This window comes from Cyprinus carpio, chromosome A7 (assembly GCF_018340385.1).
Source record: "Cyprinus carpio isolate SPL01 chromosome A7, ASM1834038v1, whole genome shotgun sequence".
NCBI lineage: Eukaryota > Metazoa > Chordata > Actinopteri > Cypriniformes > Cyprinidae > Cyprinus > Cyprinus carpio.
The window spans coordinates 949,176-964,268 of NC_056578.1; the positions used below are offsets into that span (position 1 = coordinate 949,176).

Consider the following 15,093-nt stretch of genomic DNA (forward strand, 5'->3'; position numbering starts at 1 on the left):
CGTATTGTTTACGGTAATGTACAGTCAATGCTACAAAAGTTTTCTTTTTACAGTGTACTTACAAAATCTATACATTTAACAGTATTTCACTGTAAAATTACATGAAATGTCCCGTGAGATCTATTACAGTTTTTCACCAAATATAGTTAAGAGAACATACTGTTAGCCAGTCAACATGTTTTTTTCTGTTGCATTTATACAATCTTTTACTGTTAAAATTATGGATTTTTTTTACAGTGTGGGATTTTAGCATCAGTGTTATATTGACAGTAATAAAAAGAAACTGTTGGCCACAACAGATGCATTATAATTCAAATGAGCCAATCAATCAAACACTCTAAATGTGGTATGATTTCAAATAAGATCATTTAATATTAGAGAAATTTAAATATTTTCTCTGTTTTGATAAAGCTCAAATTAATTTAATATTCAAGACATTTAAGAATGTCTTTTCAGTGGCTGGAGAGCTGATCAGATCAGATATGTGTCCTGTCAGACCAGCACATCCTCCTACAGTCAGAACCACTTCAGTCATCATGACACAGAAGCAGATCTGCAGCTCGATTCTCACCAAACAGTGCATGATGATCTTCAGAGAGTCAAAGACCAGCACAAAACTAGTATGAAGAACAGGTATGAGGGAAGGCTTATTTGGGGAATCAAACTACAAAGAAAATCAAACCCTCCTGAACAGTTACACATCTAGCACATCATAGAGGGAGAGAGAGTGAAGGAGTGAATGAAGAACATGAGGGAATTACTTTACAGGTGGAAAGAATTTGAGACCTCAAGACACTCCAATCAACTGCAATGACATCTTTAATCCTTCACCCTGAACTGAGATATGAAGAGAAGAGAAAGAGAAGAGCGACAAAATAAAGACTGTTCTTACTAAAGGCATAGCTGGGTGGAAAAACCGTCTCTGTGCAGAAGTTTCATTCTGGACTGGGACGAGGAAAGAGCCAATCAGGATATGGATTTCATGTTGTGCTTCCATTTCGAGAGCTGAACTTGATTAAGATCATCATTACAGTCTTCTGAACTTCTGCTTGACTTTCGTTGGGCTGATATCTGGACTCAAGATTTATGATGAAGTAATGGTTGTTCTGTGGCGTTGGTCTGGATGAAAACAAATTCTCCTGATGTTTTCAGACTGTCAAGAAAGTTTCTGATGTGACTGAGGTTTTCATCAATTGAGTCTGTGTGTGAACCTCATGAGAAAGGAGATCTGCTTCCCTCGGCTCTCATCTGGATCCACCACCAGACCAGCAGCAGCCAATCAGTCCCTCCAACTACATCAACCGTTGTGACAGAAATTCAGGGATTCAATGACCCTCAGAAGGAGAATATTTCAGGAAGAGAGAGAATCAGTGAGGAGCATCAAGCCCCAGCAGAATCATCTCACACATCAGAAGAGCAAAGAAGCCTCCACATCATGTGCCACATACCCGTCTGCTGGATCTCATCACTGCTTCAAAAACATCCTGAAACATCGCCAGTCTGAGAAATCCCTCAAACTCTCTGACTGGGGTCTTGCATCACTTCACCATAATTTAAAACAAATATGAGGAACCAGAGAAGTATGAAGAGAGAGATGCAGAGAAACCCTTGGGTCCAACAGAGAGAGAAGTGATTGTGAAACTGGCTGAACTGGCTTTCAATCAGCTGATGAAGGGCAATGTGATGTTTTATATGAAGAGGACCTTACAGAGAGAAAGCTGGGCATGCTGGCCTGGGTGTATTCTCTGGGATTTTGCACTGAAGTCTTTAGGGAGGAATCTCTGATTTATCACAGGAAGGGTTTACAGCTTTATACATCTGTGAGCTTTCAGGAGTTTTTTGCAGCACTGTATGTGTTTTACTGTTATTTACGCAAGAACAGTGAGGTTCTGAAAATGTTCCCGACAGGAAAGTCCAGAACTCAGTGTGAGGATGTTCCTCTGGATGTGTTTCTGAAGGGAGTAATGAATAAAGCCTTGAAGAGTAAAACTGGACACCTGGATCTTTTCCTTCGATTTCTTCATGGCGTCTCACTGGAGTCCAATCAGAGACTCTTACAGGATGTGCTGATACACACAGAGAACAACCCAGAGAGTGTCAAAAAAATAGTACAAAACATCAGACGAGGTCAAAAAAGCAATGTCAGTCCTGAAAGATGGATGAATCTGTCACACTGCTTGATTGAGATGAAGAATTATTCTGTTGTTGAAGAAATGCAGGCGTTTTTAAAATCTGACACGAAAGGAAAAAAGCTTTCTCTTGCACAATGCTCTACTTTGGCAAACATGATCCTGATGTCAGAGGAGGTGCTGGATGAGTTAGACTTTAATAAGTACAACATCAAATCAAAAGAGGGCAGAAGAAGACTGGTACCTGCTGTGAGGAACTGCAGAAAAGCTGTGTGAGTTTGAAATTATGAACATAATTATATTTGACAGAAATTGTGATGGAGGATTGATTAATTGGTAAAACTTTAGTTTAGGGACAATTATTAACTAGTTGCTTATTAGCATACATATAACTAGCATATTGGCTGTTTATTGGTACTTATACAGAACATATTAATGCCTTTTTCTCCATGACCATATTCTACATCCCTTAATCCTGCCCCATACACAGCAAAAAGCCCAGTGTGAGATTTATTGTCCTCAGAGTTTGAGTCCACACTCGAGTGTTAAAATTAACACAGACTACGTTTACATGGACATCAGTAATCTAATTATTTACCTTATTCTGAATAAGACAATATTACGATTAAGGTGTTTACATGAGTTGCTTTTAGAATATTCCTTTCATTCGATTAATGACATACGTCATTACGTCACCACGCGACGCCATCCGACGTATCCTCCAGAATTTCAAATATAAACATATAGTCCATCGTCATTATGATGCCATATACAGTTTTGGGTGTTTAATTTTTAATATATTGAAAGCTTCAAGTGCAGTTAATTATTTATCATGCTATACATGCAAACAGACGACGGCGTTGTTGAAGCCATTCTTTTGTTTGCCGTCAAACGGTTAACCACTGGCATGTGTGTATCTGTCGCAAAATGTGTCAAAAAGTCCTACACGACAGTAATAATGTGATTAAGGTGTGTACATGTCTTTACTGCACTGCAATAATGCGACTAAAATAAGAATACTCCACGTCTTAATTCCATTATTGTTTACTTCAATCATGACTTTAGCCGGATTAAGGTAATCAAAAATCTCTGTTTATATATATGTATGTATGTATGTATGTATACATACCTTTTTTTTTATGCTCAAACAGCAACATTACAGACAAACTAAAGTTGAAAAAGGGAAAAAGCATAATAGCACCCGTTTAAACTGAATCACAGGTTAAATTTTTTTATCAAAATCAAATCAATTTCAGCGCAATTTAAACCCGGATGATTGTAACCACTCTAAGTCCATCTGCCTTGGGAAAGCTAGCATGTCTCCGACATAGTGATAACACTCGTTGCCTTCTCTGGTGCAGCTCAAACAAGTCTTGTCCCATTCGTTGATATTTGTTATATTACAAATCCCAGAATATATGCGTTGTAGTCCAAACGAGTTGTTTGTTGTAGTTTTTGAAAAGTGATTTCTGTTAAATAAAATCTCATTTTGAATTGGTCTTTGAGCTTTGTAACTTTGCAGATCTTTTTTATGCTCAAACAGCAACATTACAGACAAACTAAAGTTGAAAAAGGGAAAAACCATAATAGCACCCCTTTAAACTAAATCACAGTAATGTAAAGGAAACGGCGCTGTGGTTCACTTCTTTCACTTTTGTCATGTAGGTTTCAGATTTTATTTGAGCATCAGTACGCCCATCCCTACTATAAACAGGATCAATGATTCAGGGGTGTATTCCAGAAAGCACGGTTAACTTACCGTCAGCTATACCCGAACTTTTGGTTGATTAACCACAAACCTTGGTTACTCAAGGTATGTGGTTCCAAAAACACGTCTGGGAATAAGTTGCAACGAATTGACGAGTCACTATGGAAACGGACACTAAAAAAAAGCGTGCCATGTTGTTTCTTTCTTCTTTTTTTGTTCATTGGTTGTTTACATGCTTAGTGCATATTGCCACTAATTGATGGTTATTGTGCAGTAGTCTGTTACATGCTTAGTGCATATCACCACCTAATTTTTTTTTTCTGTTTAATCTTTAATCCTTGAGAACATGAATTGTATTGTTTGTTTGATGCTAATTATATTAAGTCATATCAGAAATGTATTTTGCTGTAGGTGAAATGATAATATAAAATGTAATACGGAATATTAATAATATAATTAAACATTACCTGTCATAGTGTTTTATCAGTTATACAGATAACTGTTAGGCCCTATAGTGCCAATAAAAATAAAATATAATAACCATATTAGCATAATATATTACCTTATTATTACTTATATTAGTGCTTCATCATTACATTCATACTGGTAAATATATCTAATATATATATATATATTGATTATCTCTTTTTTATTCTTCGTGGCTAATTTGTTTCTCAGCCGAACTCCGCTTCGGAGTGCACCGTCATAAACACGAGGATACCGAGCTATGTTACCTATGTAATATTAGGTAATGTTGTGCGCTATCTGTATGCCCCACTGAAGGCCGTCAGTAGATCACATGGTGCCGAGCTGATAGCGTGAAGTGAACTAACCCTAGAACATAACCTGCTCCGGAGAAGGTTATCTTCAGAGAGCAAGTAACTATGGTTACTAACATGCCCTGAAAGTAACCTTCAATTTTGGAACCGAAAGCTGAGGTTATCCTCTCGCTTATCCTCAAACATACCCGGGTATGTCACATAACCTCCCTTTTTGGAATACCCCCCAGCTCACAACATGATGAGATGTAAAAACATATCAAACAACACCTGACCACATTTTCTCTTGGCTTGTCTAGCTTCCATAACTCTGTTACAATAGCCACACAAAGTCTAACATTAAAGAGTCAAGGGCCAAGAGCCAAACTAAAGTAAACACTGACCCCCGTAATGGTGGTCATAATTAAAATGTTAACTCTCCTTCAGTGAGTTTGCTTGTTTACATCATGTGTCTTTACTAATGGTCAACCATCATTTAGTTAGTCACTTAATTATCTCATTAACTTTAACACTGCTTCAGTGCTAATTTTAACACTCTTGAGTGTGGAATCATATAAACTCTGAGGAGAATTAATTTAACACTGGGGTTTTTGCTGTGTACCTAAACTTAACAACTACCTTACTAACTATTAATAAACAGTAATTAGGAGTTTGAGGCAAAAATTATAGTTAATAGTTGGTAAATAGTGAGAACTGATGCCCGTTTCAATAAGGAGGTTCAGCCAACCAGCTGAAACTTGAACTCTGAGTTGACTTACCCTGAATTTTTTTTTTAGTTTTTAGTTTTTTGGGTTCAGAACAGCTGAATTGAGTTCAATCAACCCTGAGTAGATTGACTCTGAGTTTATAGCGCAACTCTGAGTTAGCGCAAACTCTGAGTTATGGAGTTCAGTAATTATGATTCACCATGGCAACAGCACCCGATAAAAAGACGTCTGCATACTTCCGACTCAATACGTAACTTTAATTCTTACTCACTGTTATAATATCAAAGGTAAAAGAGTGGAAGAAAGGTAAATTATTTAAGTAATATTAATTTTAATAGTATTCTACAGGCAAAAGGACAAAAAAAAAAAAAACCTAATCATGAAGTATAAAAACATAATTTAATCAAGGTAAAGCTTTAAGCATAAAAGATTCATGAATGTAGGCTACATGACTTTACAAGCAATTGACAAATTAAATAAATATAAATTGCAGTTTGCAGCAGCTTTTTCCACATAGTTTAACGCTCTTTTCATTAAATGTTCTCTAATCCAAACTGTTGCATTTCTTAATTAATGAAATTAACATTTGAATTCTACTCAGCCAAGAAGGCTCACAAAAATAAGGAGGAGATGGCCACAATAATGAGTCTTGGGAGAATATTAAAATCCAACAGGAAAAAGAATAACTGTTGCTTTTGTATTTGTAGGAAATAAAGATGACCTACTAAATTTAACAGCTGTGGTGGTGGTTACGGCATATATCTCAAACTACCCTTCCATCTGGCATTCTTCCATTCCATACAGTACTCAGCTTCATGTCATCCTTCTGTTCCATACAGAAACTACACAAATATTATAAGAAAGAGCATGAGAGCGAGACACTCTTTCCTTACCGCTCTGTGGCCTTGCATCCTTGATATTATATAGCAAAATGGCATTTAAAAATGGTAGCGCTCAAATAAATATGCATCCAGATATGGTATAAAAAAATCTAAATAATCATCTCCCGATGTAAATGTAACTCCCTACAAATTAATGTATCCTCCTCATCTACAGGATTTAGTATTAAAGTTCATGCCGTTTTTGTTACTTTCAAAGTGTCTGCATTATGAAAGTATGTGCAAAAAATTAATGTACCTGCACTGCAAAAAATGATTTTCTTAGTATTTTTGTTTTGTTTCCAGTCAAAGTATCTAAAGATTCTTAAATAAAGATTTATTTTCTGCATAAGAAAAATTACATAAGGTTTTTAGTCTAAGTGTATTTTACTTATTTAGCAAATTATCTGCCAATTGGTTAAGAATAATCTTGAAAAATAATCTTGTTTCCATTTGCATTAATATTATTTCTCCCAATGCAAGGGCAACACGTTTGCCCATAAAAATAGCGTTTTAATGCCGGTGTGCTGTATGCGCTCGCATTTTATTGAGATGGAAACTTTAAATAATTGCACATTCAGGAGCTGGTTTTCGACCTCTGTCCCATGAATTTTATAAATACAGCATCTTCGCTACTAAAAGCTACATTATATTTCTTAGCAATGAGGTGATAACTTTCACTTGTTTGCACGCTTCACACTCGCGCGGTCTCTCTCTCTCTCTCTCTCTCTCTCTCTCTCTCTCTCGTTAATTCATTCAAATTAATTTAATAAATATCTTTTCATTTATTTCGGGAGGAGAGGATGAACCCAGCCCGCAAGCTTATGTGGGGCCCAGATTTGTCCTCAGTTTCCATAAAGGCCCCACATGTGTCAGCCCAGATGAGTTAATGAAATGAACACTGCTCAGTATGCATACTACAGAGTGCTAAAAATAAGACTGAAGCAGTACTGCAGTTCATTAGATTAAATGATTAATCAAGTACTGATTGAGCATTAGTGATGAACACCTGCCTAAGAAAAAAGAGATGAGCAGAAACACAAAAATAACTATTGACTTCCAGTCAAAGCCTGCAAAACTGTAAATTAAAGACATTAACTCTCTCAAGATCTCAACACAGGATGATTTAACAACTCCACAAACAGCTTCACCAGCTTCACACATTACTAGATTGACTTTATTTCTGTCATACGTCTACAGAAGTTCTTTTTGAAAATTACAAAGGTTCAGATGTTGAGGTTTTCTTTAAATTAAGAGTTTGGTTTGAAGTCACCATTATGGTGAATAAGATTTGCTTTAATGGGGCTCTTGACTCTTTAGCTACTCCTTGTGTTTATTTTCTCTGCAGCAACATGTTTATGAAACATTATTGTTTGCAAAGAAACTGAAAATCAATGTGATCAGCTGATGTTGCTTATTAATCAGTGATTATGTGAGTTTTTTTTATTATGAGGTAGGTTCAGTCACAGCTAGTCACTGATTGGAAGTAGCTTGATGTTATCAGCAGATTTTTCACATTACTAATCCTGAGAAACTACAGACAGGATATTCTGAATTTGGATTTTAACAGCTGAATCATTCAGAAACACAAACATCAAGAATCATTTTGTGAATCTCAACAACGGTGACGTGATTCATGCTGCAATGGTAGCACGTGAATTCAGCATTAGTGAAAACAGGCAGAGACAATGGTAGCTTTAGCAACATTAGCCTTACAGAGAGCCAAGGATCTCTTATGGAAAACAAAATATGATGCGTGAGGCTTGCTTTGTCTGGACGTTTGCGCACAAAGCGTTGGTATCGATCCCTCTTTCAGAAGCAATCTTTGCACAACTCCAGCGCTAAACTGACCCTCGTTTGTGAGGCAGTAGAGTCCGGTGTAAAATGTTAGCACAGAGTATTGGACATTTCCTTAGAAAATGAAAGTTAATCACCGTATCCTCAGCAGTCTATGGATACTCCTATGTTCGTTGGTGCATCCCAACACACAACACTTTTAATGGTCTTGTTGGCACTGACATTGTATCTCCAGCAGCTACAGCAAGAAAGCAGTAATGGCGGAATGGAGTTTCTCATTCAGGGCTGTGTATATGCTAATAGGACAGAGAGCGTCACAAATGGGCAGCACTTTCACTGATAATAAGTGATAATAAGTGATAAGATAATAAGTGAGTCTAGAGCTGAAACAACTAATCGATTTAATCGATTAAAATCGATTATTAAAATAGTTGTCAAAGGGAAATCATTTTGTGAATCTCAACAAGCGGTGGCGTGATTCATGCTGCAATGGTAGCACGTGAATTCAGCATTAGTGAAAACAGGCAGAGACAATACGGTAACGCTTTAGCAACATTAGCCTTACAGAGAGCCAGGATCTCTTATGGAAAACAAAATATGATGCGTGGGCTTGCTTTGTCTGGACGTTTTGCGCAAAGCGTTGGTATCGATCCTCTTTCAGAAGCAATCTTTGCACAACTCAGCGCTAAACGACCCCTGGATTTGTGAGGCAGTAGAGTCGATTGTAAAAATGTTAGCACAAAGTATAGGACATTTCAGCAGAAAATGTGCGAAAGTTAATCACGTATCCTCAGCAGTCTATGGATACTCCTATGTTAAGTTGGGGTGGGGTGCATCCCAACTTACACAACACTTTTAATGGTCTTATTGGCACTGACATTGTATCTCCACTTGGCTTCCACAGCAAAGAGAAAGCGGTAATAATGGCAGACCACAGCGTCTCACTCAGGCTGTGTATATGCTAATGAGGGCAGAAGGCGTCCTGGAAATGGGCAACTTTTCACTGATAGCAGTGATAATAAGTGATAATAGGTGATACGATAATAAGTGAGTCATTGTGACTGAACCGAGTCATTTAAACGGTTGATTCATTCAGGAACAAAACAGCTTCATGTTGCTCAGAGATGTAAATTGGAATTATATTTGTTGGTGAAATACAGCAAAAACAGTCAATAATATTGTGTCTAAAACATAAGTTTCTTAATATTAAATATTTTTTTATTGAACTGCTGTATAAAATCAACATCAAATTGCAGTCATGCTGCTTTTTGGTGGAAAAAAACATCAGTCTTCGCGTGATACTGATTATCATTCTAAATGCATATTAATAAACTGAATCATGCAGTGAAAGAGCGCGCACTGGTCTAAACTTCTAGACTTCCTATTGCTTTAGCTAAACTTAGCTAACTTACAATTTTAGCGCTCATGAGTCATTGATGTTAGCAAGACAAATTAACTATATTTGCCTTTTGTCTTTTGGATAATGAGCTGTAAATTCGAGGCACAGGTAGCTTAGTCTTTTGTTCATCACCACTCACCTCCACAGCAAGAGAAACACAACTGGAAAGGGAGGGAGGCTCTCTGCCCTAAGGTAACATTTTTCTTTTTGTTTATGTTTTTGTTTATCTCTCTCTCTCTCTGCCTGTCTTCTCTCTCCCTCTCTCTGCCTCTGCATGTCTTCTCTCTCTCTCTCTCTCTCTCTCTCTCTCTCTGCCTGTCTTCTCTCTCTCTTTCTCTCTCTCTGCCTGTCTTCTCTCTCTCTCTCTCTATCTCTCTCTCTGCCTGTCGTGCTCCACTGCTGTGCGCCCGCGCGAAGACACGCAGGAAGAAAGGCATCATAACTCGACAGTCTCTCAACATTTCCCGACCTGACCTGATATTTTTATTTTTTTATTTGTTTGATAGGGTAAGCTGTGCACAAACAGGAACACACACACACACACACACACACACACATATATACATTTACACACACACACACACACACATATATACATTTGTACATGGGATCAGTTTAAAAGAAAATCGGCGGGTGCTAAAGCCCCCTTTGATGTCTATGTGTGCATGTCCCTGTGTGAAAGGGTTAATGATGAAGTTGGTTGTTGGGTAACTAATGCCTGTTTCACACATTCTCCGTCTTTAATGCATATGCAGTCCATGTGTGTTATGTATGCGGTGCAGAAGCAGCACGGACTCATTGTGCTTTCACACAGGACGCGTTGGCAGTCCGCTACTGATCAGTGGGTGTTTAGGCCACAAACACAACATTTATCCATTATTTTGATTTCAATCCAAACGTTGCTACAGAAAATGCCTTTTTAGCAGTACAGTAACAATACTTTATAGACATTAGTTTAAACTCCATTAATATAAACAACAGCATTCAACAGCAAACAGGGTTTGTATAATAAGTTGCTCAAGCAAGTGGCAACACATTAAAACAGGTTTGTATAATAAGTTGGTTTGTATAATAAGTTGCTCAAGCAAGTGGCAACACATTAAAACACAGCATATAGCCTACTTTTCTGTTGCTCAAGCAAGTGGCATCACATTTAAACAGCATATAGCCTACTTTTCTAAACAATTTAATTTTTTAACACTTGTATTTAAATCTTTACAAGCAGTCCCAAAAGGTCTTAAAGAACTTTGTTTTTCTACCACCACAAGTGCATCTATTATCTAAAAGTGCACTTTTCCTTTTTTTAAAACTAGCCAAAAAGCCATGTGTTGACTGTAAATGTGGTAGACTTTATATCAATTTATTGTGAAATTACTACATTTCCTTGTCAATCCATGTTCTTTTTTTACTGCGAACAATGTGCTGTCACTTTATTTCCGTGTGTGCAGCACAGCATGCATCTGTTATGTCGATATACACATTAAATTAAATATTTCACTCTCACTAATGGAGATAAGAACTGAAATTACATAAAGTCATTATGCAAAAGTTAAACCAAAATTATATGAGTTTAGATAAAGCCTATTTGTAGAGGATGCGCTTGATCACTTTTCCTGTGGCGTGCTATGTTTTAATGACAGTGAGGAGTGCTATAGGTGCACAGACTGCAGATCTTGTGTTATGAGAAAATATTTTTAGTGAGAACAATGATCAAAGATGCGCACTTGTACAATAATACAATCTGCCATAATACGAAATTATGTCAGACATGAATTCGGTGGTCAAAAGGTCCATTGTCCGGTCTGAATAGGTCCAATGATATTAGCTTACTGTACAACCGCAGCTGAGGTGTTGATGTCATGTGAAGCATCTCCACAACATTATGAAAAATACCACTGTATTTGAAGGATACAATTTGAAGAAAAATGTAAGATTTGCTGATTTCCTTTTTTTTAAATACTTTGTCAGTGACACGCGAGTCAGACAGTTGTATTTACACTTCAATAAATATAGGCCTATCTGTTTCCACTAAAATAGATAAAATATGTTCACCTTATCCAGCAAAGCTACATTTACTTAATTCAATTTGAATTTTTATAAAATAACTAGCAAAATATTACTGGGCCAGTTTCATTCTAAATAATTTTTCTGAGAACTATTTTAAACCGTTTTATGGATATTATGACATATTTATTCTAAAACATATGGACACAAGGTGATCTTTGTAATAAAAACTGTGTATATGGCACAAATGGCATTTTCCTGGATCAAATATATTCATATTTCCTTAATGTCTTGTACCGCTAACAGTATTAAACATGGGTATCCGAATACTGGATGGGAATATGATATAGAAGATAAGGTTATGCATAAAGATAAACCTTTAGAGGCGTTAGCAAGCTCCATATATCATATAGTGATTTCAGGGGAGGAAGTGCGGTGTGGAGATAAATATACGCACAATCTTCCCCTGACTGAGATTTATAAAGGGATTTTTACGCCGGTTCTGGTGTACGCATGATTTTATTAATCGGAAAACTTTTGTGCGTACGCAAAATCTAGCATTTGTACGTGCATACACTTTTAGGATCGCAACCGCATGCAGTGTGAACAGTCTAGTACGTGTGAAACAGGCATAAGGCAGTGCTTCTCAAAGCTGTCCTGGGTACTCCACCACTGCACATTTTGAATGTCTCCCTAATCCAACACACCTGATTTAACTGGTTTTACCTTCAGCTCATTAGTAGAGACTAATGTGCAATTATGGGGGTCGCCAGGACAGGTTTGAGAAGCACTGAACTAAGGAAGTCTTTTAGTCTGGTGGGGACATCAGCACACTGGCATGCCTTTAACCAGAGTCCTTGCTGTTTTCAGATTGACAGACTGTAATCTCACTGATCAGCACTGTGAAATTGTGGCTTCTGCTCTACAATCATCAAACTCCCCTCTGAGAGAGCTGGACCTGAGTAACAATCACCTGCAGGATTCAGGAGGGAGGCTGCTCTCTATTGGTCTGAAGAGTCCAAACTGTCAACTCAACATACTGAGGTTTGTGTTTCACACTGATTCATTTTGTTATAATAAGTAAAGATACCATGTCAAGTATGTTTATGAAGAAAACATTTTGTTAAATGGGAAATTGTTCTGTTTTTCCCTTCATAATCCTGCTACAAAATCTACCTGCCCTCCAGGAAATGAGTATACAGTGGGCTCCAGAATTTTGAGGAAAAATACTTTTTTAAAATTATTTTATTAATGTTAAACTTATTAATGTTATTAAGAGTTTCACGCACTAGACTGTCATCTTCATTCCCAAGTGAACATGTTTTTATATTTTTAAGGATGTTTTATAGAAAATCTAATTGTTTAGAGAAATCTCCAGTTCATGCTTATTGCATGTTTGTTTAAAAAATGAGTTAGCAATAAAAAATTTGTTTGCCATCAGTTGCATATTAATTTAAGTAAATGTCACTCAGTGAATTGTTCAGAGCACTTCCTGAGTAAATTCTTCAATATATTAATATAGACTTTAGCATCCCACCAAATTTGACATTATTTTTCAGATTTACTTGGACATTCGATACTTGTACTTTTTTTTATTCATATTCTAGAATATGAATAAAATAATATAGAATAATATAATATGGACTTAATATATTCTTAATTTTATTTTTAGTTGATTTCAATAAATGTATATTTACTTTACTTGAATATAGTTATTGGATAAATATATTCTTAATTTTATTTTTAGTTGATTTCAATAAATGTATATTTACTTTTACTTGAATATAGTTATTGGATACTTTATACAACATTCCAAACTAATGTTGCATGTAAACATGCAAAAAAGTGTATAAGTTGAGTATAAATTGTAAATCACACAGGATGAAAGTGTGAATGTTTGTGGAATATTCCAGTAGTTCAAAGGGTTCATGAACTGCAAACACTTTATTTAAAGGTCATTTTTTTTGATAATTGTAAACATTTATAGAGTTCAAAGACAACAGCAGCTCCATGTGTGACTTCGTTACTAGTTCCAGATGCATGTGAGTTTAATGCAGACAGGAAAATCATTTTTGATTATTTTAACACTTCCATACATATGACCCAAAGCTAAAATCTTATTCACTTGTATGCCTGACATGCTCACAGAAGAACTTTGGTTTGTTAGGAATGTTTGTTTTGTTTCCATTTAAAATATTGTTTATGCTGAATAATTGTGTTTATTGTGAAAGTTCAACAGCAGAGATTGTGTCAATCACTACTCGTTTTGTGTGTGACAGTAACTCACTGCAAAGTGGTTGAACTCACTGCTGAATTTTGTGCAGACAGTGTTCTCATTTATCAGGCAGCACATTGATTTCAAAAAATTCAATTGGAGGGTCATTGCATTGTATATTACATTCGTGACATTTGTGAACATGGCCAGTCATAAGGGTCATTTTTTTAAAAATTGAGATTTCTACATCACCTGAAAGTTGAATAAATAAGCATTCCATTAATGTATGGGTTGTTAGGAGGACAAAATTTGGCTGAGATACAACTATTTGAAAATCTGGAAGCTGAGGGTGCAAAAAACAAATCAAAAGAGAGAAAATCACCTTTAAAGTTGTCAAAATGAAGTTCTTAGCAATGCATATTACTAATCAAAAATTAAGTTTTGATATATTTACAGTAGGGAATTTACAAAATATATTCATGGAACATTGTCTTTACTTAATATCCTAATGATTTTTGGCATAAAAGAAAAAAAATCAAGGATTTTGACCCATACAATGTATTTTTGGCTATTGCTACAAATATACCCCAGTGACTTAAGTCTGGTTTTGTGGTCCAGGGTCACATATGTAGTTCATCTTGCTAAATACATCTTACTGTACTGGAGTCTGTTACTAATCTCTTTCTCTCCCTCTTTCACACACACACACACACACACACACTCCCTCTCTCTTACTTGTCCATCTAAATCTGTACATTATATAGGCTAATTTTTGTACTAAGCTAAAACCTAACCCTAACCCACATCCTAAAACTTACTTAAACACATTTTTAGAATTAAAAAAGAAAACTTTTATTATTATTTTTATTGTTGTTGTTCCAGAAATAGGAACTGAATCATATCTAAAAATGAAGCATGCTTACATAAACACTGTTGTTGTAGATTATCCGGCTGTTTGGTGAAAGAGGAAGGTTGCACTGCTCTGGCATCAGCTCTGAGTTCAAACCTTTCACATCTGAGAGAGCTGGACCTGAGTAACAATGACCTGCAGGATTCAGGAGTGAAGCTGCTCTCCACTGGACTAAGGAGACCAAATCAACTCAACATACTAAGGTTTGTGGTTGTAGTGTGTGTCTGACTGCATTCTTTCATAATGAAATAATTATACATACATAATTTCATAATTATCAAACTGGACAACAATAAGAACTACACAATCATTTACTATTGGATCCAAGTGCGCCCTTTGTCTGATTGTAGCTATTGCCCCTTGTCTTGTTCTCCACTGAAAGGGGGAGTCCTTCAGCATACTGGAGCAAAAATAAAGAGTACAAGAGTCCAGCATTAAAAAAGTAGAAGTAACCTAGCAAAAAAAGTCTAGTGCAACAACAACAATTAAAATGCAGCACAGGGGAACAGAAACATACAGTCATTAAAGGGAAACTCCATCCTTCACACCCTCATGCCATCCCATATA

At 36.3% G+C, this 15,093-nt stretch overlaps 1 protein-coding gene and 1 pseudogene across 1 annotated transcript in view; one reads left to right on the forward strand and one right to left on the reverse strand.

The window, feature by feature from the left end:
* Positions 1 to 15,093, reverse strand: part of LOC122145497 — a 643,912-nt pseudogene that overhangs the window by 143,363 nt on the left and 485,456 nt on the right.
* The window catches only part of LOC109094672 (NACHT, LRR and PYD domains-containing protein 12-like), a 29,624-nt gene continuing 16,358 nt past the window's right edge, over positions 1,828 to 15,093 (forward strand). Inside the window, exons 1-3 of the mRNA XM_042759301.1 lie at positions 1,828 to 2,401; positions 12,272 to 12,445; positions 14,559 to 14,729. Of these exons, the coding sequence (XP_042615235.1) occupies positions 1,896 to 2,401; positions 12,272 to 12,445; positions 14,559 to 14,729 (851 nt within the window). The 5' untranslated portion in view covers positions 1,828 to 1,895. The remainder of the gene's footprint in view (positions 2,402 to 12,271; positions 12,446 to 14,558; positions 14,730 to 15,093) is intronic.